This window comes from Trichosurus vulpecula, chromosome 5 (assembly GCF_011100635.1).
Source record: "Trichosurus vulpecula isolate mTriVul1 chromosome 5, mTriVul1.pri, whole genome shotgun sequence".
NCBI lineage: Eukaryota > Metazoa > Chordata > Mammalia > Diprotodontia > Phalangeridae > Trichosurus > Trichosurus vulpecula.
Window position 1 is genome coordinate 42,352,019 of NC_050577.1, and position 25,279 is coordinate 42,377,297.

Genomic DNA, 25,279 nt, shown 5'->3' on the forward strand with positions numbered 1-25,279 from the left:
CCTCACCTTCTTCAACATGCATTCAGATGACTTCCAAATCCACAGCCTCAATCCCTGATTTTCCCCCTTGCTCTATTGGTGTGGAGTCAAATGGATAGATAGCTGCCAGGAAGCTGGGAAGATAGGAAGACCTTAGCTCAAGCCTACCTCAGCCCTTTCTTAGCTATGTAACCCTGGGCAAATCCCTTAACCTCTATCTGCTTCAGTTTCTTCAACTGTAAAGTATAGATAACAATAGCACCTACCTACCAGGACTGTTAAAAGAACAAAATGAGATGACATCTGTAAAGCGCTTTGCAACCTTAAGGTGCTATGTAATGCTAACTACTATTATGGTTGCACATTTCCAGCTGCCTAATATCTCCAATTGGACAAGCAGAACAGTAAATGTTAAGAGGATTGGACCTGGAATCAGAAAGATTCGAAACCTTCCTTTTATACTTTATCATGGTCAGTCTGTTCATCTCCCTGAACTTAGTTTCCTCATCTATAAAATGGAAACAAATGGGAATACCTACAAATACAGGGTTATTCTGATTATCAAATGAGGCGATGATGTCACCTGCTTCTTTGCAGACCTGAAAGTACCCAATAAACACCAGCTCCAATTAAATATGTTCTTAATTATCCTACTTTCCAGCTGGCATTACTATTCTCCAGACCCCAAGGATGTTCCAACTCATTCCTTTGGACACAGTGTGAGACTAAGTCCTTTCTTCCTTTGAGATGGCCCTCTAATTTCCTTTTCTTTCTTTTTGGATCTTAATTTTCTTAAAATTTTGTTTTTTGTATCATTTATGTATACATATTCATGTGTATATATATATATATGTGTATATATCATGTACACACATACACACACACTTCCTCCTTTACCCTTTGAGATACCCCTCATAACAAAGATTTTTTAAGAGAAAAAAAAAGCAGCTGAGCAAAACCAATAAGCCCACCAAGCATGCCAATTGTCAATGCTATATTCCATGCCCATAGCTGCCCACCTATGCAAAGGAGAGAGGAACATGTATTTTTCTTAACTCATCTCCACTAAGCTTGATTATTAAAATTACACAACACTTAGTTTCAGACTTTTTTTGTTTTCCTCCCATTTATAATATTGTAACCATTGTATATTTTTGTTTTCCTGGTTCTGCTTACTCCACTTTGTATCTATTCACATAAGTTCTCTTCTGCCTTTCTGGATTCATCATAATTTCTCACAATACAGTAATGGTGGCCAGGTGGGAAGAGAGGCATAAACATCTACTAAGTGCTTTACTATGTGCCAGATACATAATTCTTTACAAGTATCATCTCATTTGATCCTCACAACAACCATAGGAGGGAGATGCTATTATTATTCTCTTTTTACCATTGAGGAAACTGAGGCAGGCAGAGATTGAAGTCTAACATTTGATTATATTCACATACCACCATTTGCTTAGTCATTTGTTGGATCTGGCAAGAAAGAAGCCATTCACAACCCTTGAGAGAGCAGTTTCTGTCCAGGAGGGGCAGAAGTCAGATCACAGGAAGAGAAAGCCTGAGAGAGAGAGGATGCAGACCATGAAGACCACATGTTTGGCAGTAAAAAGAAGGAGGGAGATTGGACATTTGCTAGACAAGGAAGAACAGGGTTAAATAAGAAATGGGATACCAGAGCTTGGAACCAGGCAAAGGGAGAGACTGAAAATGCCTGAGATGAATGCCACCTCCTCTTCCCTCCCTCTAAATGACTTTGTATTTACTTTATATATTTTGCATATACTTATTTGTGTTCTTGTTCTTTCTCCCAATAGAATGTAAGTTACTTGAAGTCAAGGACTATTTAGGGCTCTGTATCCCCAGGACTTGGCACATAGTAGGCACTTAATAGATGAATTGTTGAATGAATCTACTGATTGAATCACCTTCAGGATACTGATGATGGGCATAGAAGCATGTTTTTGATCAAGGGTCAGGGACCAGCTTTTACCTTTTATGTCTGCTATTGTGGTGCCTTTCAAATAAGGCTGTCAACTCTCTGATTAAAGTTAATTCAGACATTAGGAGGACGGAGGCCAGGGTGACTTTGTAACATCACAGGGAGGTGTGATTGTGTCACAGATGGAAGTGATCTGGGGCATTTTGGGACACACCCAGGGTGACTGGATGTGATAAATGGTTGAGAGGAGATGGTGATTTAGCTTCATAGAAGTATACTAAGAAGAAAAAAAATGGAAAATATAAACTCCTTGAGGGCAGGGATGAGAACCACCAACCACCCAGAACTTCTTAGTGTGATTACTGTCCATGTTGTCTGGTAGATCTTTCCAGGGATGATTGACTACAACTTTTGGAGGCCTTCTTTCCTCTACTTCTTGTTACGCTTTATGGCTACCAATGTAGTACTCAGGCTACATCGCTTGTTATCGCTTGTTTTCCCTAATGTGACCAGCCCATTCCCTTCACCTACTACATACATTTATTACCTCAGTATAAAATGTAAAATATCCCTTATAGGAATGTCTTGTATGTGGTGGAAACATTGGAAACATGGTGGAAGGAGGTTGAGAATGTTAGGAAGCATCTTGAAAGCAAATGTTGGAAGCAATGCAGAATTTCACATTCCACTCATTCCCTTCATCCTAGCCAATTCTCAACCCAATTTACCGTCCCTCTGCAATGTCTGTACATATTCATGTACACTTAAAAGTCATTGTCTTTACCATACCACTGCAGGGCACAGTTTGAAAATAGACATTATTCATGAATTTGGTTCTTCCTATTTGGACTGTTAGACCTATCTCACTTTTGTGATTTCTTTTACAAATTTTCATTTTTCATTGTGACAAAGGAATATTTTCATATACAAAGAACAGAAAATGAGGATTATGTGTTGAAAATGTACATTTCTATTAGATTCAGCTTGCTTTTCTTTTTTCCAAGTACATAATAAAGCTAGCATAACTTTCAAAGCAGTTCTTGTTTATTTCCTTCTGAACTTACTCTTTTCTGTACATTAAAAAACTCTGTAATGACTTTTCTTTTTTTTGTAAGCCTATTGTTAACTACCCTTCCTCCCCTTCACTTCTCCCCATCCTCCCAAATAAAAAAAAAAACATCCTCAGGTAAAACAAACCCACACATTTGTGTCAAAAAATGTACCAGGCTAATTTCTTTTGAGTAATAATAATAGCAATTGTAAATTGCTTTAAGGATTATAAAGCACTTTATACATGTTATTTGAGTTAGACAAGTGACTAAATCTTAGCTTTATAGATCTAAAAGGTGCAGCTCAGTTCTTTGGTAACTGTGAACCAATCAAATCAAGCCCAAATGCCAAAACTGTCCAACATCTCTATGGCAAACCTTTATTACATACCCACACTGTATTGGGGAGGAAACTTTTAAAAAGACTTAATCCCTGTCCTCCTGGAGCTTACAATCAGCTGGCTAGGGGAGATAACATTTTACATTTAAAGTCTATATTATCATCAGGGGAGGCTTTTTGTAGTCTGGATTTCGGCCAGTGGGGCTTCCAGCTGTAAAGTGGGATATCTTTTTGCAAACTCTACGCGTTGCTCCTCCGCTCGGGGTCCACAGAACGCTGGACTCACGGCCACGCCGCTCTCTAATCTACTTCCGGTATCCTGTTCTTTGGTTATTTCAACCCGGGCATAAGGGCTTGTCATCTTTATATCATCTTGGGGTCCCGTGTTTCCCATCCCACCGTCCCAGGCTCGAGCCGTCTGAAAAGTGGATAAACGTGCCCTTTATAATTTTCTTAGAGTCATTGACAACAATTTTAAAGAGCCACATTAAGTCGAGGGGCCATCCGGTGCCTTTCGGCCTCCTCCTAAAGGTGATAAAGGACGAGAGCCAAAAGAAAGTTCTAAATGTCACCACCCATCCTCATAAAACTGTGCCCAGCTAGCACACACATGTGCAAGTCACTCCGCTGCGCATGCGCCCGGATAGGCGGAAAATAACTTTTTTTTTTTCCATCGGGTTCCCTACTTCATTGAAGTTCCTCCCTCCAATCCAAACGTGTAGCCAATCAGAGGATTCGAGACTCCCTGGGACTTGAGGCTCACGCGGGAGGGTGCCATCTCATTTGCATAGTCCCACCTCTCCGCCCCCTCCTCCTCCGGGGCGGGGATTGTCCTCTAAGCATTTCGCGCTGCCACCTGATTGGTCGTTTCTCTCTAGCCCTGAGTTGCCCCCTCTCCCTCCCGTCGGCTCTTTCAAAAGTGAGGGCGGTGCTAAGTGGGCAAGTACCGCCTCTTTTTTTTTTTGCCCTCCCTCCTCCTCTCCCTTCCCCTTCCCATTCCCTTTCCCTTCTCTGGGCGCGCGTGCGCGCTTCTACCGTCCTCCCCCCCTCCCCCGCGCCCGCCCCGCACGTTGAGCGTCTCGCTCTCTCCTGCCCCCTCCCCCCGCCCTTTCCTTTTCCCCTCTGACTGAGGAGCTGGCAGCAGCAGCAGCGGCGGGGCTGTAGCAGCAGCACCAGCCGGGGCGGCGGCAGGAGCAACAGCAGCAGCGGCGGCGGACGCCCAAGCCGCCGGCCTGCCCACCCGCGTGCGCACGGAGTCCTAGCCGCTCGGGGGCCCGAGCGGAGCGGACCGTACCACCGCCGGGAGGCGCGCAGGGGGGACAGCCGGGGCCCGCCCCGCCAGCGCTGCCGAACCCGGGCGCCCGAAGAGTACGAGGAGGAGGCCGGCTGCCGCCGGGGGCGCTGCTGCGGCCCGCGGGAACCGGGGCGGGCGCTGAAGCCGGCGTGAGGCGGGAGCCGGGGCGCGGAGGAGCCGAGCCCTCGCCGGCCGCCGCGGCCATGGCCGAGACCGAGGAGCGCAGCCTCGACAACTTTTTCGCCAAGAGGGACAAGAAGAAGAAGAAGGAGCGGAGCGGCCGGGCTGCGGGCGCTGCCGCCGCCGGGGGAGCCGGGGCCGCGGGGGCCGGAGCCGGGGCCGCGGGGGCCGGAGCCGGCGGGGCCGGGGCCGGGGGCGGCGGCGGGGGCGTCAGGCCGGCCGAGGGGGCGGCGGGGGCCGCGGGGGCCGCAGGGCCCGGAGCGGCCGCCAAAACCAAGGTGAGCGCCGACGGCCACGCCGCCCTAGGCCGCGCCGGGGCCTGGGCGGGAGGGCGCGGGCCCCCTCCCCACCCCCAGAGTGTGCCCGAGCGGGGGGCGGTGCCCGCGGCGTGGCCCCAGACCGGCCTCCGGGCCGCGGCGTGGGCCACCGGGCGCCCACGTGACGCGCGTGTCCGCAGGCCTCGTGGGCTTTCTGCCCAAGTCCTCTTACCGCCCCACCTTTCTTCCTTCCTCCGGTGTTGGGAAGCCGGCGGATTGTTGCCCGCGCCCTGAGCCCATGACCCTGGGAGAGGGAGGCCGGCGGAGCCCCCAGGCCCCGGAACGGGGCGGCTTAAGCGAAGCCTTCCATTGACCACCCCCGCTGACCCTGGCCTCTCCTTTTCGTTGTTCGAGGCCTTTCCTTGGTATCCCTAACGTGGAATTAATTACTGACCCCTCTGTTAGAGCCGAGGGCCTCGAAGCAACCGAACCGAATAAAAAGCCAGTTTCAGTTAGAAGTAACAATGTTTGCCGGACGTTCGTCCTAAAAGCAACAGGCAAAGTCTATTTAAAAAAATTTACGTCCGAGTCAAATGTAGTGCTGCTTCTTCTAAGTATCATGCTATCTCATGCCCTCCATGATCTTGGTATTTGCAACAGTTGAAGTGCTCACAAAGTTGGTCTTAGGCCTGGGAGGGAGGAAGCCTTGGAACTTCAGTTTTAATAAAGGGGTGAGGATAGATGATCTCCAACTCCAGTGGTTCTGTTACTTTGATTAGTAATATTTGTTTTTCAGGATGAAGACGAATGGAAAGAGTTCGAGCAAAAAGAAATTGATTACAGTGGGCTCAGAGTTCAAGCAATGCAGATAAGGTACATTTTCTTTTTAAGTGCTTATTTTAGGGATAAGATACTGAGGTTTTAAATTTTATTCTAAGAAATTTCAAAGCAGCCTTTGGATGAAACTGATTTAGAAAGCAGACATTAAAGCAGTAATGGATTGTGTGTATATTCAAAGTTAGAACTCTTCCATCACTGTAAGAGAAAGCGACTAAGTTATCATTATGACACTCATTTAGAAACAGACTTAAAGGCATTAATGGAGGTGTATATCTCAAAGTTAGATCTCTTCTATTTGCTCAGTAGTCCACTGCTGTTATAGGAAAAGGTTACCAAATTCTGAAGTTCTTTGGAAAGTTAGCTTAATTTAAACCCTCATTATCAGCTTAATTTAAATCCTCATTATGGGTATTGGAAATTCTAGGAAATAAGTTGATTAAAATAAGTAAGAAGGCATATTATTAGGCCTTCACTACTTGTGACATCTAAAGTAGTTTGTGCCCCTCCCTTTTCCTGAATAAACTTGATCAACTTGAACCTTAGAACCGAGTTAGTCTACTTAATGTAAGTTCTGGGCACAGGCCCTGGAGTCAGGAAGACTCCTCTTCCTGGGTTCTAATCTGGGCCTCAGACACCTACCAGTTGTGTGACCCTGAATGAGTCACTTAACCTTGTTTGCCTCAGTTTCCTCATCTGTAAAATGAGCTGAAGAAGGAAATGGCAAACCCTACTCTAATATCTTTGGCCAGAAAACCCCACCATGGGGTCCCGGAAAGTCAGCATGACTGAAAAACCTGTATGTTCTAGTAACTTAAATAACTGGTCATAGATTTTAGACATATCCTAGATGGATTATTGAGTCAAAGCTACAGTATTCTGTTTCTTTAGGTACAAACAAGACAGATTTCTTATTTGGGGAAATTTCCTTCAGCATGGCTGTGTAAAAAGACATTCTAATTTCACTTGTCTTTGCTTCGAAGTCTATTCTCTGAGAATACTTGGTGGCCACCTCACTGAAAATGTAATGTTAATTTTCTTTACTATAGACCCAGTTTTTATCTTGGAGGTGATAGTTTATTAGTCTTAAAAAACTTGCTCTTCAAAAAAAAAACAACCAGAAACCAAAAACTTGTTTTTCAGTATAACTTTTGGGAGTAAAAAGCTCTCATCACAAATTTGCCCCTTTTATTTTACCAAAGTAAAGCAGTCAAGCCTTCATCTAATTCTAGGGTATCACTCAGAAAAGCCATTTGTTTTAAAATGCCCTAACAAACTACAAAGTCATTTTTTAAATAAAAAGTTAACACTTAAGGTTGAATCTTAAGTTTTATTTTCAGCTTTTGGATTTGTTGGGTGTTCTAAGTATTCCTTTGATTGGGAAAGTATTCTGCCTCAGGTTCTGTGTTTCTGCTTAAACATTTCACCACCTTTTTCTTTATCTGTAAAGTGGGAACAGTACCTGCTGTATAGATCAAATGAGCTATGATGCATGTAAAATGATTTGCAAGCCTTAAATGTCAGCTGTTGGAAAATAATCTTGAATTCTTGATCCTTCCCCATAAGACTAAGCTCCAAATTGGTTTGCTGTTCTCTTAGAAACAGTGTGTTGGGTTTGAGGGGTGCTGATTGACTCTAATTGACAGGATAAACGAATACTTGGCCATGTTGTATGGACTTTGCTGACGGTAGGATTCTGGGGAAAGACCTGAGTGGTGCTATAATTGTAATCATCCATTTCTTGTTTGAATCAATTGGTAGGATGATTGTTGCTAAGACATTTATTTGCAGAGAACATAGAGCACTAAATTAAGAAAAAAAATTCCATTAGCATGACACTGAATCATGAAGATCACTTATTAATATTACGGTTATTGAATCTGAATTCCAGATTCAGTGTCAGAGCAGATTCTTATCCTTTACCAGAAACTGCAACTTTTGCTATTCTCAATTTTTTCATAGCAGGTTATGTCTTTAAGCCCTGCCAGAGTACAAATTTCATGTTCAGCGTTTCAGGTTCCCCCATTTTACTTTAGCCAACACTATAGGCAAGGAGCCCTCATCTAACCTTACTAAGCCTTTAAACCTATGAGGACTTATTCTTCCATTTAGTCATAAAGGCCCTCTAGTAAAATTTGGCAGTTCCTCATAATATAAACCAAGGCAAACACTATTTGGGGGGGGGTGTTTCTGTTTTGGATGGGAAGTGCAGGGGTCAGCTCAATTACACAGGGACACTGTTGGATGGAATCTTTAGAATCTGAGATCCTTAAATCAACTTAAGGGCATAATATAAGAATTTCATAGAACAATCTCTCATCCAGCTATTTACTTGTTTCATACCTAGTGAAATGTAATAGAGCAAGTGACTGAACAGCCAATTGAGGAAGAGATGATGGCAATCTGAAGCTTCTTCCCACTTGGGAGCAAAAAGTAGGAGAAGAATACTGGGCGGGGGGAAGGGGAGCATTTGAAAAGTTTGGGGACAAGTTTTTTGCTCTTTTTTTAAAAGTAGCGTCATACCTCAAAGGCCCTCTTGATTTGGTTAGTATTTTGTTGGGGGAGAGATACTCTCCAAATTCTCTAAATTCTTAACTGTTGGTAGTTAAGTTTTGTATGCTGGTTTGTGTCTTTGCCGTATTGTTCCTTCTTAAAAGTTTGGCATGTTATAGGTGAAGGAACATTGCAAAAGATAGATGTTGGCAAAAACAGTGAAACAAGTTAATAATTACTGTTACTTCGTGCTATGGGTATAGGTATATCTATTTAATTGAATGTCTACATCAATAGCTTTGAGTACTGCATCTTGAACAGCTCTCACTAAAAGGTAATATATTGACAAGCCTGACAATTTATCCAGACAAATAGGGATTTAATGATACTATTTAAAAATAACACTCCCAACTCTGGTAGATTTGTGATTGAGACTTTAGTCAGCCTTAACTAGTAGGGGGTTAGTATCTGCCAACTGATACTGTTCCAACCCTCCCAGTCACTTGTTAAGTCACAGAAAGGACAGGGTTAGTATAGTGATAGTTATAGTAAATTACTGTGCCTTACAATATGAATGTCAGCCTCATTTTCATCTGTTAAGTGGAGTTAACAATCTGCTCTTTTTGCCTTGAAAGGTGTTTAAAAGAGTAAGTAAAATAATGGGTGTAAACTCTTTGGAAAACATAAAGGCGTCTTCATAAATGGAATAATAATACTGACCATAAGTATACCCAAGCATTTCTATATCATAAGACATAAGTTAGGATGAGGAAAGTTATTCTATACAATGTCACCAGGGTAGAAAGAATTTTATCTACAGCTCACTTAGATAATATTGCAGTATATTCAGGCTTTGGCTGGTTTAGTCATAATGTGAATTTTGGAGGGGAGCTTATAAAATGAAGGGTTAGTGGCATCATGCCTGGTTAGAAGGCTGTCGTAGCCCCTTCAGATACTGCCTCTGACCCATCACTTTGCCCTGGGCCTTTTCTCTCAGAATACTAGTTAAAGCTGGATTGCTGGCGTAGGAGTTAGTTGGGCTGGTTAGTTTTGATTGCTAGGTTTGCTAGTTACTGCTCCTGTGACCTTAGACCTGTGTAAAGCAGGGCAACAAATTAAGATGACTGCTAAGGGGGTTTCCTCATCTTAAATTGGTAGAGGGAATCTTCACACCTGAAATACCTGCCTGGGTGAATCCTTGTCTTGACCATGTTAAAAAATAAGTAAATGTGAGCAGATAATAGGATATATTGAATTGAGTCTACTAACTAGCTGTGTGACATTGGGCAGGACTCACTTTAAATAACATTGGATGAATTTATTTTTAGTCTTAAGGTCCCTTTAAGCTCTGATTCCTTAATCTAGATATTAAACATTATGCACTATAATGGGTCTGAATGTAATGGGTTGAAGCTGAAGCTTTTAAATACTTTGACCACATGAGAAGACAGGACTCAGTGGAAAAGACACTGATGGTGGGAAGGATTGAGGGCAAAAGGAAGAGGATGAGATGGATAGATGGTGTCATGGAAGCAATGGACATGAGGGTGGACAATTTGGATAGATGGAGGATAGAAGGACTGTGATTCATGGGGCCATGACTGGAGGACAACAAATTGTAATGGGTGTTAATCAAACAGACCTTTCCTTGAGTCAGTTGGCGTCAGGTATTTGTCACACTTGAGATTTTGGTTAATGAGCATCATGGGAAAGAGACCTGTTTATTACAGTCACTAAGGAAAGACCATTTTACTAGAGGTCTGTGTCACAGCTCTTGCTCTTTACTTTCTTTGAGGAACTGTGTCTAACACTACCTTCCAGTTCCCTCTTCTGCCTCAGAACTTTCAGGAAACATTTATGGAGCCTCTGCCATGTGCCAGGCAATGTGTTAGTGCTGGGGATACAAAAGAGGGCAAGAGTCTTCTGCCCTCAGAAAGGTTACAGTCTAACTTGATGGAAATTTCAAAAGTTTTTAAGCTAAACCATATATAATGGGATAGCTGTCTTTATAAATAGGACACCTGTAGCATAAAGCATGGTAAACTTTTAAAAAGAACTTAATAGCTTGTAATAGCAACTTAAAATGCAAAAAATTATTGTCAATCTATATATTATTACCCATTCATTCAGCATTCATGTATGGATAGGTAAAATCAAAATAACTTTGCGATTGAATCTGCAGTCTGTCTCATAGGCAGTGGGGTTTTCTTTTCCTTTATAAAAGTGATTTTTAGACATCAGAACCTAATAGGTTCTACTCAGAAATAACTGAGATCCTCACACAAAATTGCTCTTATTTAAGACTCAGCTCTAAAAAAAGTGCTCTCTGGTTTCCTAGATGATGGTCAATTAGAAGGGAGTGAGTATGGCTAGAGGCCAGCCAAGCTGATATAGGAGGAGGAGAAAGTAGGTTATCCAAAGCAAAACAAGAGTCTGGGGTCTTGGGGTGTAAGTTGTGACTTCAGTAGCCACAACCAGCCTCTGTTACATTACAATACAGGAACTGATGTTTGTGATAATGACTATCGTGAATCATCAAGAAATGTTTTACTCTAAAAATGTAGAAAAATAATAAAGGCAGTAGTACTTAGGTCTGTATAGAAACAATAGGATGATGTGTATAAAGCCTTCAGTTTGCACCTCCTAACAAGGAGGTGACCCCTAAGATCTCAGACTTTGATCCCACACTACGTTTTGTGTTTGTCACTTCAAGAATCACCTGAGCTCAATTCAGAGTTACAGCATTAGTGTAGATAGTTGGCTTACTCTGACAGAATTTTGAATTATAATTCCTAACTGAGGGCCTCGATCCTAGCTTCGAGAAATAACATCTCTGTGAACACTGTTTCATTTGCTGTAAACATGTAACTCGATATAAAACTTGGTCAAGTGGGTTTGAATCGATATTATTTTGCCTTTCATAGTCATGCTCATGTAATGAGACATTGTGCTGTTCTGTTTAACTTTCTTGTTCATATATCTCTTGCTAAATTGTAACAAATCAGGAATGAAGAGATCCACTTTCTTTTGAATAATTGATTCTTTCAGGGGAATATTTTGGTGGAGATGGTGGGGCTAGTTTGATTCAAGAAGTTTTGGTTTTCTTTTTTTATGTTGCAGTTGTGTGGGGGTGTGGGTGTTTAGAACCACCTTGGTGTTGTTAGGGATCCACTTGGTCTCTCTAATAGCAACCTTTGAAATAGTGCTATTGAACTAGAAAAGCTCGAGGAAGTCCAGCAAGCTCATCTTGGCACCAAAATATTTTTATTGATATCTTTTATTTTCCCTTACATCCTCTCCCTTCTAGAAAGCCATTCCTTAGTTTTTTAAAGAAGGAAAAAAAAATAAGAAATCTGATGACTACAATGAAAAAAATTCTGATGTGCAGTGATCTACACCTGTCAACTCTCCTGCACCCAACCCCCCAAGGAGTGGGGCAAGTTTCTTCTCAGGGCTAAGCTTCTGCTATATAATTAAACAATATTCATCTCTCTTTTGTGGTGGTTCTCTCCATTCACATTTATGTAGCCATTATGTGTGTTCCTTGCTCTGCTTTCTTTGCTTAGCATCAGTTCATCTAAGTCCGTATTGGGCTTTATTTGTTATTAGTTAATTTCAGCACAGTAATGTGTTCATGGACAATAACACTTGTTGAGCCATTTCTCAGTTGATGGTACCCCAATGTTTTAAGGCAGGGTTAAGAATGCCTTTCTTTGCACTTAACTTGTCTTCCCTTTGATCATTCACACTGTTCTTAAATCTCAAGGGTTGGTTTAATAGAGGCCACAGGAACACATAGCTGAGTGATAACAAATCTAGGAAATCAAGATTTTCCATCTGCCTGATAGGTCTTGTAGTTTGCCCCATAATAGCTTGCAAAACTAGAGAACTGTTGTTCTTTTCCGTTATTTTAGGGACAAAGTATAATTATATAAGGTTGTGAGATTAAAAAAAAATTAACAGTCATTTAAAACTTGTCCAAATTAGTGTTTTCCTTCAAAATCCCTTTGAAGACCATATACTATTCAAGTGATGGTGCCATTGCTTACAACTGTTTGGGAAATTTGTTTTTTGTCAAACTGTCAGTCTCTTTGCTATATAGTCCTTGGAGATTCCCCTTAGGTTCTCATACCTTTTTCCTCTTACTTTCTTCCGTTCTTTTCCCTGTACCGGCAGCTTAACCTTTCCCTCTCCATCATTCCTGCTTCCTGAGCCAACAACCCTGTTTACTGGCTGTAGCCAAGAGAAAAGAGGGACTATGGGCCAGATTCAAGCTGGGAGCCAAGGAAAACCTTGTCTACTGCCTCTCTTCTCTAAGTGCTGCCAATTGATAACATGAGTATAATTGGCTAAGTGCCCTAAATTCAAATTTTAGAAAAACTTGTGTAAAAATGCAAGTTAGTGACTTGATAGGGGAGTACTGAAATACTTTAAAAGGTTTATTTTCTGATTTATAATCCTTAACTTACTCATAGAACATCAGTGCTGCAAAGGGACTTTAAGAGGGTCAACTGCTCCATTTTATAGGAAAGGCACAGACATGTTAAAGAACCTTTTTATCCCCAGGAAAAGATCTGAAATTAGACCTAGAAACTGACTGAAGTCCAGTGTTTTTGCCAGTATGCTTATTTTTTTGGGGGGGGGGGCATAGTTTCAGTAGAGACCATAAAAATGGTTGTGATATGAAGTCTTCTTTTAAAGCATTGTATTTGTTACCAAAATGAGGGCTTGTTTTTGGGTTTTAGGAGACTAGTTTCTTCATCTATAAGATGAAAGGATTAGTTCCTTTCTAACTCTAATTTTTTGCTTAAAAAGTTATATGGATGTACATTTTACTTTAATGTTAGGTTTTTGTATCCTTAAATGATTAGGTGTTTAAGGAAAAGTTCTAGATTAGCTTTTTCTTCTGTTTGTACAAGATAACCCACTTATTAAAATTGTACTTAAAAATCACTCACATAAAGTTGGAATAGGGATCTGAGATCTGCTTATTTTAAGGTTAAAAGCATAATGTTGTAGGCATTTCTAAAATTTTTACTTGGAACTTAGAGCATATATCTTATTATAGGCTAATTACTAAAAGGAGGAAGCTCTTAAGCTTATTAAAGTTTTTTTTACATTCTCAAATCTTGTAATAGTATGGCACTTGAAAGTCTAAAGAACATTACATATACAGGATATATATGTAATGTGCTTTAGTTGGTTAAAACTGCACGGAGACTTTGGGGAGACCCCGTATATAATTGCATTTGATCCTAGTAATCTTGTGTGGTAGGTAGATATCATAGGTATAATCCTCACCTTAGAGATGAGGAGACTGAGGCTCAGGTTAAGTGACTTACACTATGTTAGAGAAGGATTTAGGTTCAGAGGTTGCATTGGAGGAGACAGTGTTTAGTTACAGGTGAGAAACTTGTCAGTCACACAGCTGCAGTCAGTGGGAGGGCTGAGACCCCAGATCCAGGTTTCTCAAAGTTCAGTTTTCAACGTTGCCTTAGGAGTATTTCCTTGAGAAGAACTCAGGGCCTTCGTTGGAAAAGGCTAACAATAGTACTTTCCTAGGGGACAGTTTAGGGGCTACCTGAAGCAGAAATAAATTTCTCTCCAGTTTTCTACTTATTTTCCCTTTTTCCTTGCTTGCCCTTTACTTTTCTCCATCACTCTTCACCCCCTTTCTCTATTATCTTAGATAAATGCCTTTCAAAAGTTCTTCCTTTGCAAAAACATATGCACAGTTCTGCCCCAAACCCGTTTGTTGTTCCCACTAGCCCATGATATGTTGTTATTTCTCATAAAGAAAAAAGGGTTAGTAGATGGTTTTGTAGTGTTACTTGTTGATTAGAAGCTTACATTGGATTTTTTTTAATGAATTACCCTTATAAGCAACTAAAATTTTAACCAGTCTTGACATTTGCTCTGATTCTTTTTAGTCTTAGATTATGTATACCTTTATTTCTAATAGTGAAAAGGAAGAAGATGATAATGAAAAGAGAGAAGATCCAGGAGATAACTGGGAAGAAACTGGTGGTGGTGGCACAGAAAAATCATCTGGTCCTTGGAATAAAACAGCTCCTGTTCAAGCACCTGCTCCAAGTATTGGTAATGGATTTTTTTTTTTCTGAAGTTAAAGCATGATTAAGTAATTTAAGCCTCAGTTATCTTAAGTGCGGGTTTTTCTTTAACTCTGGAATTTTGTTTGTTGTGTCACTTTGAAGGCCTAATATAAAAGTCCTACATATAGTTTGGGAATTCTGTGAGTTTTACTGTTTGTGTACATTGATATAGTCAATCCTCAAAAAGATGTTTTTCTGTTACTTCTGTAAGATGTTTTTAATTCTGTAAGCAAGCTAGCTACTGAACTGTTTTAATCAGAAATCCCTTTAAAAAATTCAGTCCTGCAAGTTAGGTAATTTTGCTTCCGTGAACAGCAAAACATTGTCTCAGAATGAATTGACTAGAAGTCCAGACAGGTAAATGACATGCAGCATTTGCGTAGTATTTTCAATCTACTCAGAATAGCGAGGATTACAGCTAGTCCTTGCCTTGTATGTTTAGGAACCTTTCTGTTAGGGTTGGCAGGCTACCTTATTGCCCATCTTAAACTATGCACAAACATAGTCCAAAATGGAATTAATTCTTATTAGATTATTCCTGTTTAGAGCTTACCTAGATATGTCAAGCATTCCTTGTTTCATGTAGTTGATAGGGAGATTGGGTTAAAATATTTTGCTGTGCTGTAAGTTTGTTACTGTTTTTTCACCAAATGATTTTGATTTTAGTTACAGAAACCCCAGAACCTGTTATGAGTGGTGGTGTATACAGGCCTCCTGGTGCCAGGGTGACTTCAACGAGGAAAACACCACAAGGACCACCAGAAATATACAGTGATACACAGTTCCCATCATTGCAGTCCACTGCCAAGCATGTAGAAAGTCGGAAGTAAGTGTAGCTACTTAAATAACTTTGGAAAATTTGGGATATGTTTGATGTTTACAAATTTTTCATTTATTCATGCCTCTTCCCTCCCTCTTGATGGAAAGCAAGGAAGAGGGATGAAAATGGTCTATTATTAGTTAATTAAGACCTTTATTGGGTTAGTTGATGACTAAGAAAAAATTGGGCATAAGATACATCCACGAGAAAGGAGATGGGCCCCCTGGTAAGGGAAGGGTGGGAGAACACAAAAGGAAGAAAACATTCCATTGTACAAAGGGTAATTTCAAAAAGTCTCATGTTCTTGAAACAGCACTTCATTTCTCCTACCTAGTCCACATACTGTATAGCAAGTAAAAATGTTATTGGATGACTTGTGTGTTCAGTGAGTATAAATGAGAAGTGTCTGGCTTTTCTAAGCATGACAAATGTATTTCAGCATTAACTTAAAAATGTCTTGTGGAATGCATTACTCTTAAGAAACAGTTCAAATCTTGTTTAGGAACTGTCTCCTTGTCCACTTGTTCATTTTACACCAAAAGTTAGTACTGCTTCTGAACATAATGGGTGGCTTTGAAAGCAGATCCTGGGCTGCTGTCTTTCCTTTTTCTCTTTAAGAACACAGCAGTTTGGAAGAGTGATCTTTCACTTAGCCGGGTTCTTTCAGTATTATACTCTTTCAAAAATTAATTTTATAAAAAGCCATTTCCTTATATTTGAATACGCCATTACTCAAACCAACCCCCACCACCCTTTTTTTCCTTTATCCGATTTATCCATTTCTAGGAGATGGAACTTTTAGAAGTTTAGTCAAGTTTTTTAGCTTGACTTTCATGACTTTTACCAAAGGATAGATACATTTATGGTTGAAAGGAATTGCCATGTCATAGCAAATAGCAATTTTTAAATTATCTTCAAAGTAGCCCTGAAATTATCTGCAGTTACTGCTGCAGGATAGATCACTATGTTAAAAGAAAGGGCCACATTAGAAAACAATTCTGTGTTTTGTTTAGTTGAACCTTCTATTTTCATATGGGGAGATTACTAAAGTTCTAAAAATGACTGAAAAGCCCTTTTAAAGGAGCTATTTTTTTTAACTTCATGGCATCCATCTTCCCCCCCCCCCCCAGATTCTTCTTGGGGTGGGTTTTTTCAAGCAAGATTATTTTCAAAACTACCTTAGTCAAGAAGAGATATTTACTGATTCCATTTCTTTTCCCTTAGGGATAAAGAAATGGAGAAGAGCTTTGAAGTAGTAAGACACAGAAATAGAGGTAGGGATGAGGTTTCCAAAAACCAGGCACTTAAACTGCATCTAGACAACCAGTATGCTGTGCTGGGGGATCAGTAAAGCTGCCCACACAGGCCCGTTAAGGAATGGCTTTTTGATAACCCTCCTACTAAGGTAACTAAACTCCAGCTAATGGCCATGAACAACAAGCCACCTGGTGATGTCTGCCGCATCTCCTGCAGCACATATAGACTGTTTGACATCAGCAGATGACCGGCTGAACTGCTGCCCTGTGGAAGCTTAATGTGTTGTACACCATTGGATGTGGGGGAATTCTCAATGTTATAAATTGCTTGAACTAGATTCACCAGTGTTCTTTGAATTGTTCTGCAAAAAAACAAAAACCAAAACAAACCTGCAGCCAGTGGTCATTTCGAAATCTTTTTATGTTCAGATACTGAGCCTTCGTAAGGGTTGACTACCTCAGATTTGCTGCACTCATTGTGGACACCATGTGGATCACAACTTCTGGATAAGAAGGTTACAGCTATTAAGTGGCGATGTGAAACTTGAAACCAGCTCTACTGGATTCCTATCAGAAATCCTGCAAAAGTCAGCGATTTGGGTTCTGATCTGCTATATATGACAAAGATTTAAGTGACCTTAATTAACCTGTCCTGGGCCCCATCCTTAAGGAATTCTTTCTCTAGTAGTTATGGCTCTCTACAATTTTTCCTGAGACCGTACCACTCTCAAAAGAACTGTTCAAATAAACCCATGCAGAGCTGTCGTGGTTTTTTTTTTTAACCCTTTAGCTGTAGCCATATTCTGAGGTTACAAGAAACTAAATTTAACCACACTTTGATGTACAAAGTGGGATGGGGCGGGGTGGGGTAGGGGTTGAATGGTCCAATTTATTTTCTTTAGCCATTTTTATTTGGATAGCACATGTGTTGTATTTTCCGCCAACAAAGCCTTCCTTGCTTTGACTTAGAATCTAAGTTCTTTGAACAGAGCATACTGCTTATGCTTGGTTGAGTAACTTGAAACATCTGTGAAGAGGGATTGTGAAATAAGTTTCATAACCTGATTTCCACCCCCAAGGGGCTGGAACTCCATAGCCTTTAAAGAGCAGTGGATGCCAAGGCTTGACTTCAGGTGCTGCTAAAGCCTCTAATCACCAGGTCTTTAACTTGTACAGTGTATTTTGACAAGAGTACTGGTATCTAGCAGGTGGGATTGTAACCTTTTTTTACTACTAGAATTGAGGTATTCAATCGCCTGTGAGTTTATTTCTAGCAAACTTGTCTTGCTCCTTTTCAACTCAAACCAATATGAGTAAATCTTAATCAGAAGCTTGGTGGTGTGTGCAGAAGCTTTCCTGATGTTTCACGTGTACTGAGCAATTGTGTGGTGTTCGACAAAGACTCCCAGGTGCCACGCTTATCCCTAACTTTTCAAGGTCAGGATGTTTATTGCTGCAGTGATTATCCTGACTAGCTCTGTTGGATTTGTGTCTGGCTGTTCAGTGGTTGGGGGGTGGGAGGGTGGGGGGTGTGGGAAGAATAGGGCAAAAGACAGGTGACATAGCACTTCTGTTTTTGATAACTCCAGGTTAAACAATCCAGTAACTTAGTCCTTAAGTGGGACCTGACAAAGCCACCCAAGGTTATTGCCTATGGTATGAAAGTTTCATTCCATCTAACTTCAGATTCTGTTTCATCTTTCTTAGTTTGTCACTTTGATTCAGTACAAATATTGCAAAGTGGTATGTGACCACTTGATGTGCAGAGTCTGGGTTTCTGTCTATTATATTTCAATGCCAAATTCAGGAGTTGCAGGCTTGCCACTGACAAGAGTGAAGCAAGTAGGTGAGTAAAACAATCTCCTTGATGTGATAGCAGCAGGTTCTCTTGTAGGGGTTCAGATGCTGAAATCACCTTCTGACTCCCAAAAGGGTTGCTGACAAGTATCTCTTGACAGCCCCTGCCAACTGCTTCTTGGCATAGTTGTTGGCATTATCGGAAAGAATTGGCAGGCTAGCTCCCTGTCCTCTTATAAAGGTGTACCTGGAAGAGTTGCTGAGCCAAGGAGGAGTTGGATGTTCAAAAGAGGAACTGGGCTTACTCGGTTAAACTGAAGACTTCGTTTGGGAACCAAAAACTTTCGTAAAAGAATTAAATAGAATTCTTGGACTTTGAGCCATCTGTTTTCCCTGAAAAGTATGCATCTTTGCCAGCAGTGTCTTGTTGGATTATATTACTGAGGAATGAACTGAGATGATTATGTGGAAGTGTTATTTAATGGCATATTGTACTAGAAATTTGAAGACCTGCAGTAGATTTTAAATCCCAGCTCTTGTTATAACATTTTTAAGAGATTGTGAAATTGTCAAAATGCACATTAATCAAGTTTTAATATACTGTATGATGGGTAGATGAGACTGTCCATTGTACCTTATTTCATTATTTGAATTCTCAGGCATGGTTTTGGCAGTGCAAGAACCCTGTAACATTAACAAATTCAATAAAACGGAAATGTATATGGATCTTTGTGCCTGATTTTTATTCTCAGACTTAATCCTTGTTAATGGTACAGTTTGGTTAAAAACAAATGTTTGAACTTTTGGTGGGGGAGGTGTTGGAATGGAGGAGTGATCCTTCAAAAGGGTTTGATTATATTTATAGTATTTGGTTACTTAAGTTTTAACATAGTTGGGAGTTAATGTAGCCACTGAGTTATTTTCTTGCATCACTCTCATTTCTCTTCCCAATTTTTCCTCTACTTCTCTAACTTTTCCAAATCCTTTTTGAGCTCTTCCATAGCCCGAGAACAGTTCATGTTTTTCTTAGAGCCTTTTGATATAGGCTCTTTGACTTTGTTGACTTCTTCTGGCTGTATGTTTTGGTCTTCTTTGTCACCAAAGAAAGATTCCAAAGTCTGAATCCGAATCTGAGTCTGTTTTCGCTGCCTGTTCATGTTCCCAGCTAACTTACTTGACCCTTGAGCTTTTTGTCAGGATACGACTGCTTGTAGAGTATAGACTTTGTCCCAAGCTTGAGGGGCTGCGCTGCTGTTTTCAGAGCTACTTCTACATAGCCAGCTCTGCCACACCAGTGCTCCTCCAAGAACCGCCAACCAGGATTGCAGCCCAGATCCAGGCAGGGCAAAGCAGGCTTTGCACTCCCATTCTAACAGCTTAATTCCTCCCGCCAGGTGGGCCTGGGGCCAGAAGCTACTGCAGCTGTAGCTCTGGAAGCAGAGTCAGGGCTGTACCACCTCTGCTGCCTCTGGGGCAGTGGCCCACAGTGAATTCCTTTCACTCTGTCCCAGCAGCTTTTCCCACTGCTCTGTTGTCTTTGGTGTTTGTGGGTTGAGAAGTTTGGTAACTGCCACAGCTCAGGTTCCAGGCCTTACGGCCTGTTCTGCCCAGCTCCTGGTCTGGTTGGTCCTGGTGTGGCCCACACTGCACTCTGCTCTGCTCCCAGCTCCATTGCAATAGACCCTTCCCAGCAACCATCCAGGCTGTCCTGGGCTGGAGTCCTGCTTCCCTTTGCTATTTCGTGGGTTCTGCAGCTTTAGAATTTGTTCAGAGCCATCTTTATAGGTGTTTGGAGGGACCTGGGGGAGAGCTTAAGCAAGTCCCTGCTTTCCAGCCTCCCATCTTGTCTCCCCAACTACCTTGAAAGATTTCTAAGGGAAAAGTCAGCCACCGAGTTACAACGAATGTTCTGTTGTTTTAAAATGAGGCCTCTAAAATAGACTCTGGTCTTAAGGGAAAGTGTTAAACATAACTACTCTGAATTAGATTGCCTTTTTTTCCCCTTCTAATTCATGTTATCAGTATTAGAAATTTTTTTTTCTTGATATGTCTTACCAGGGAATAAAAATATCCTATTAGATACGTTTGACACTGAAGATCTAAGATTTTGACATTTCAAAGATATCAGAAAATACCATACATATCTGACAATTGAAATAACGCAAGCAAGTTTTTTAAAGAATCCACACTTCAATGGTTATAAAGATTCAGTTGTAAAAATCATCTAATTATATTCAGTTTTAAATAAAGAATTCAAATCTTGACCATTAGAAGCCTTAACTGTTTAACCTACCTTTAGATCACTAGTGGTACAAAGTGGCCTTTCTGTAGAATGAATTGTAACAGATTAAATTTAGAAAAAGCCAAATATGCAAATTAATCCTCTTGCTAATTTACACATTTGCAGAGGTGGTTAATATATAATAAACCACAGGTGTTCTAATATGTATTTTATATGTAGCTAATACATGTTCTGCTGAAGCAGGATACTGAAGGCCACAGGCTCTTGGTGTATAGACAGTACCTGATGGCCTGAAGACCTATTGAAGTATTTGGAGCTATTTGCCTCTTAAACTAATATCCTAAAAGGCCATAGGCTACTGTGTTGGTTGATTTCTTGTGTGTGTTTTTTTAAATACTAAGACTGGGAAATTTCTTTTTCCTGTGATTATTCACTCCCCAGTTTGTATTTCTGTATGTGTGTGGGGGGGGGGGGGAGGTTCTGGTTCATCTGATGCCTCCTTCCCTCACCCTTTGCTTCAGGTTTGTATATATTCAAACACCCCAGTTAAGTAGATTCTTGCCACCCCCTCCTACATTATTGTGGTCCTTTTATCCTCCATTTTTTTCCTCCTCCACACCCTCAGAACAGTACCAAGTTCTCCCCAGAACCTCTTATCTAATTAGGTCCCTCAAAAAGCATTAAGGTTCTGAAGAGATGCTTGTTTCTTCCATTTTTAGGATGGTAGCACTGTCATTACGCACACTATTCTAATTGCTGAGATATATCTACCTTTGTAGGTTTTTCTGTATTTGTTTCTGCATTTCAGAGTTCCCACTCAGCTGTTATTTTCATAAGAGGTATTTGAAAACCCCTTTTCCTCCCTCTTGGTAGGATTATACTCACCTTTTCAGAGTTAAATTCTTGGCTATAAGCCTGTCTCTTGTGCTTCTGGAATTTTCTTTCAACCAAGATCCCATTTGTGATAGAAGTTTGCTGGGTCTCAATGTGACCTGCAGTCAGGCAGTTTCTTGATATTTAAACTTTCTAGAGGCTTGTAATTTTTTTTTAATGCGGAGACTGGATTTTGGCTATGACAATCCTGGGACTTTAGGGGTTCCTTGGAGGAGGTGATCTGTAGATTCTTTTGGTTCTAACAGATCTGGGCAATTTTCATTTGATTCCTTGAAAAAGCTCCCAGACTATAGTTTTCAGAGATAGTTTCAGTTTCATCTTTTCTTGACCTGTTTTCCAGGTCTCTTGTTTTTTAAATCCTGTCTTTTCTTTCTATTTTCAGTCTCAATATTGATTTTGTTCTAGTATTTCTTTGCTGTTTTATGGATTCATGGACCTATTTTCATTTTCTAGGAGTCCATTTCTTGACTAAGTTGGTCACTCTCTTCTAAGCTGTTCTAGTTTTTTCCTCAAAGACTTAGTCGACTTAGTCATTCTGTTTTTTGTCTCCATTTCTTCATGTAATCCTTGTGAAAAATTAATTTTTTTCCTTTTGATTCTCTGCAGTTAAGAGTTAGATTTGCAATAATTTCTCATGCTGGACGGTGTCTGGTTTTACTCATCTTTTTTATCCTTAGTTCTTGAATTGGGGTTTTGTGTTCAGGCCAGGTTCTGCTCCTCACTGCACTTTTGATTGGGGACTGCTTGGTTTGGCCCTGGGTCCCTCCGGGTTCTGAGCTGATCTCCTCTTCCTAGAGTTAGGCCCCTTGGTTTTTTTAAGTCCCCTGTAGTTTTTCAGGACACTGTTGGGGACGTTAGCCCTTGGACTGAGGGGAGCCCCCCTTTCCTATTGCCCCAGGCCTTCGGGATGACTTTTTGTTCAATTCTGGGGTGGAAGATTTCTCATTAGTTTTCTTGATCTTTGGCCTGGTAGGAACCAAAGGATTTTACTCAGAGTAGATGGGGTGTTGGGCAGCCTTCTTCCCATTCAGCCAGCCATCCTGGCAGGAGCCACTTGCTGCTAAGACTGAATCATTTGAACCACCTCATTTCAGCATGCTCAACATTGTTAAACACTAGTGATAATAGCCTTTATAGAGTGCTTTGAGGTTTGCACAGTGCTTTCCCAGAGCAGGTTCTTACATTCTGGGAAACCAGATCCTGGAACAAAAACCGAGTTATAGTACTTTGAGATTTGCTTCAAAGCACTTTCAGTGCATTGTTTGGAGCTTCTTCACAGGCTCTGTGAGGTAGGTCATCCAGGTGATAGTTTCTAATTATTTTACTGACTGAGCTTGCGACTTGGCCTTGCTCACACAGTATCTCCGATGAGATTTTAACCCAGATCCTTCTTGATTCGGTGTAATGCTTACTTTTTCTGTTAATACTGCCCCTTACTCTCATAACCAAACTTGTTGATTGAGGACACATGCCCACATCGACTTTGGCCACCAGTACTCCACTGGAAGATTTGTTCTTGCCTTTGTTACAGATACTACTGGTCAAAAAGCTGACTTTTCTAGTATTGTATAACTTTACAAAACAGTAATATTATTAAAAATTCAAGCAGAATGTTCAAACAGCAGGATTTTCCCCAGAACGTTTGGTATAATCTTTTATGAGAGAATCAAATGACAAAATCAAGCTGATGTGAGACATTTGTCCTGAAAAAGCACCATGAGGACATGTGCCTTCAGGTGTTAGAGAACTTGGCCTGTTAATCATGCTGGGTTTTACAGATGAAGGAATTGAGTCTCAGGTTAAGTGACTTGTGCCAAGGTTACATAGACAGACGGTTGGAACTTAAAACCAATGTAATGAGTGCTGTGTTCTCTTCCGTAGCTCTAGTCCAGTCATTTCACCAAGTCTTAGTGTGACAGAGGTCAAGTTTGCCTTCCTTGCAGTGGGATCAAGTTCGACCTATTTATTATCCACATTTATGTGTGTTCACAGGGCCACAGCTTGGCCCTCCTTGAATAGTCTGCCTCCCATGAATTTTGTGCCTGCTGCTCTAGTGCTGGGGAGGTTAACATAGGCACTTATTTTTTCCTCTAAACACATTTTTGTTGGTTTTGGTTTTTGAATCACATTCCTCAACCCAGAAAACCATCCCTTTTAAAAAAGATTTCGGGGGAAAAAAGCAAAACTGAACATAATTGAATATGATAATATAGGCAGTAATTCCACATTTTCATCTCTGTAATGAAGGGAAGGGAGATTAGATTAGATTTTCCCATTTCTTTTGTGCCAGAGCTTTGTTGTTGATTTGTTTGGTTCTGTTTATTTAGTATTTCACTTTGCGTTGTTGTCATTGTGTATACTGTGTTTCTGGTTCTTAGTTCTGCGTAAGTTCATGGACCCCACGCTTCTCTGAATTCCTCCTCCGTTTCTTATTAGAGCTACAATATTTCATTACGTTACTGTACCCTAGTTGGTTTCCCCACTCGATGGCCATTTACTTTGTTTCAAGTAACTGACATTTATGTAGGGCTTTAAAGATTGCAAGGGGTTTATACATACCTCATTTTACCAAGGCACAGGCCAAGAAAGGACAAGTGAACTTGTCTGGGATCTTGTAGCTAGTAAGTATCTGAGGTTGGATTTGAATTCACTAAGCCATGTAGATGCCTGAGTTTTTTTTTTCCTGCCAGAAAAGATTCCACCAACAACATTTTGGTGTATATGGGACCATTCTTAACTGTTTTTTGAGTAAGTCTAGCAGCAGTATGATCTCTGGGTCCAAGGGTATAGCTATTTTAGTCACTTTTATATTGAACTTTAAAATGAATTCCTGTCCCCAAATTCAAGATTTTGATGGGGTAGTAAGATGAAATTCAGTAGTGATAAATGTAAAAAGTTTACACTTGGGTTCAAAAGGCATCCACAAGAACTGCATAGCAGTTTGTCTTGAAAACTGTGGTAAGACCAGTGGATCGTTGCAGGCTGAAGGACATTGAACTCCTGTCTTAGGGATACAGTTGGGACGCTAGCTATGTCTGAAGTGTGTGAAGGGCTCTCACGTAGAAGAGGTATTAACGATGGGGGTAAGTTTTTAGGCTTTGTATCAGGGGAAAACTAACAGTCAGTGCTTCAGAGGTGGGATAAGCTGCTTCAAGCGGTGGGCTCTCCCATATTGCAGGTTTTCAGCAGAATCTGGATGATCAACTCTCAGATGTGTTTTTAATGGACATTACTTTTAAAAAAATTTTTTAAATTTATTTAATATATTTAGTTTTCAGCATTGATTTTCACAAGAGTTTGAATTACGAATTTTCTCCCTGTTTCTACTCCTCCCCCCCCACTCCAAGATGGCATATATTCTGGTTGCCCTGTTCCCAAGTCAGCCCTCCCTTCTGTCACCCCACTCCTCTCCCATCCCCTTTTCCCTTCCTTTCTTATAGGGCAAGATAAATTTCTATGCCCCATTGCCTGTGTATCTTATTTTCTAGTTGCTTGCAAAACCTTTTTCTTTTGTTTTTGAACATCTGTTTTTAAAATTTTGAATTCCACATTCTCTCCCCTCTTCCCTTCCCACCCACTCTCCCTAAGAATTCAAGCAATTCAACCTAGGCCACATGCGTATCATTATGTAAAACCCTCCCACAATACTCATGTTGTGAAAGACTAACTATATTTTGCTCCTTCCTAACCTATCCCCCTTTATCCAATTTTCTCCCTTGACCCTGTCCCCTTTCGAAAGTGTTTGTTTCTGATTACCTCCTCTCCCTATCTGCCCTCCCTTCTATC

The 25,279-nt window shown here is 40.9% G+C and overlaps 1 protein-coding gene across 2 annotated transcripts; it reads left to right on the top strand.

The window, feature by feature from the left end:
- The first annotated feature begins 4,513 nt into the window (after positions 1–4,513).
- CDV3 (CDV3 homolog) lies at positions 4,514–17,414 on the top strand. 2 transcript variants are annotated; one of them, XM_036761553.1, is made up of 5 exons: positions 4,514–5,062; positions 5,838–5,914; positions 14,334–14,470; positions 15,151–15,310; positions 16,990–17,414. In XM_036761553.1, the coding sequence occupies exons 1-5, from the start codon at positions 4,808–4,810 to the stop codon at positions 16,994–16,996; spliced, it is 636 nt and encodes a 211-aa protein (XP_036617448.1). In that variant the 5' UTR covers positions 4,514–4,807; the 3' UTR covers positions 16,997–17,414. The 2 variants fall into 2 exon arrangements, with proteins under 2 accessions (XP_036617448.1, XP_036617447.1); XM_036761552.1 differs by lacking the exon at positions 16,990–17,414 and adding an exon at positions 16,529–16,982.
- Positions 17,415–25,279: the final 7,865 nt, after the last annotated feature.

What these genes read in the sequence shown, in the direction of transcription:
- CDV3 (XM_036761552.1), top strand. Translation starts at nt 4,808, where the DNA reads ATGGCCGAGACCGAGGAGCGCAGCCTCGACAACTTTTTCGCCAAGAGG. An exon ending in GAGCGGCCGCCAAAACCAAG is followed by an intron (nt 5,063 to 5,837) that starts GTGAGCGCCGAC and finishes TTTGTTTTTCAG; the next exon opens with GATGAAGACGAATGGAAAGA. An exon ending in AGCACCTGCTCCAAGTATTG is followed by an intron (nt 14,471 to 15,150) that starts GTAATGGATTTT and finishes TTTTGATTTTAG; the next exon opens with TTACAGAAACCCCAGAACCT.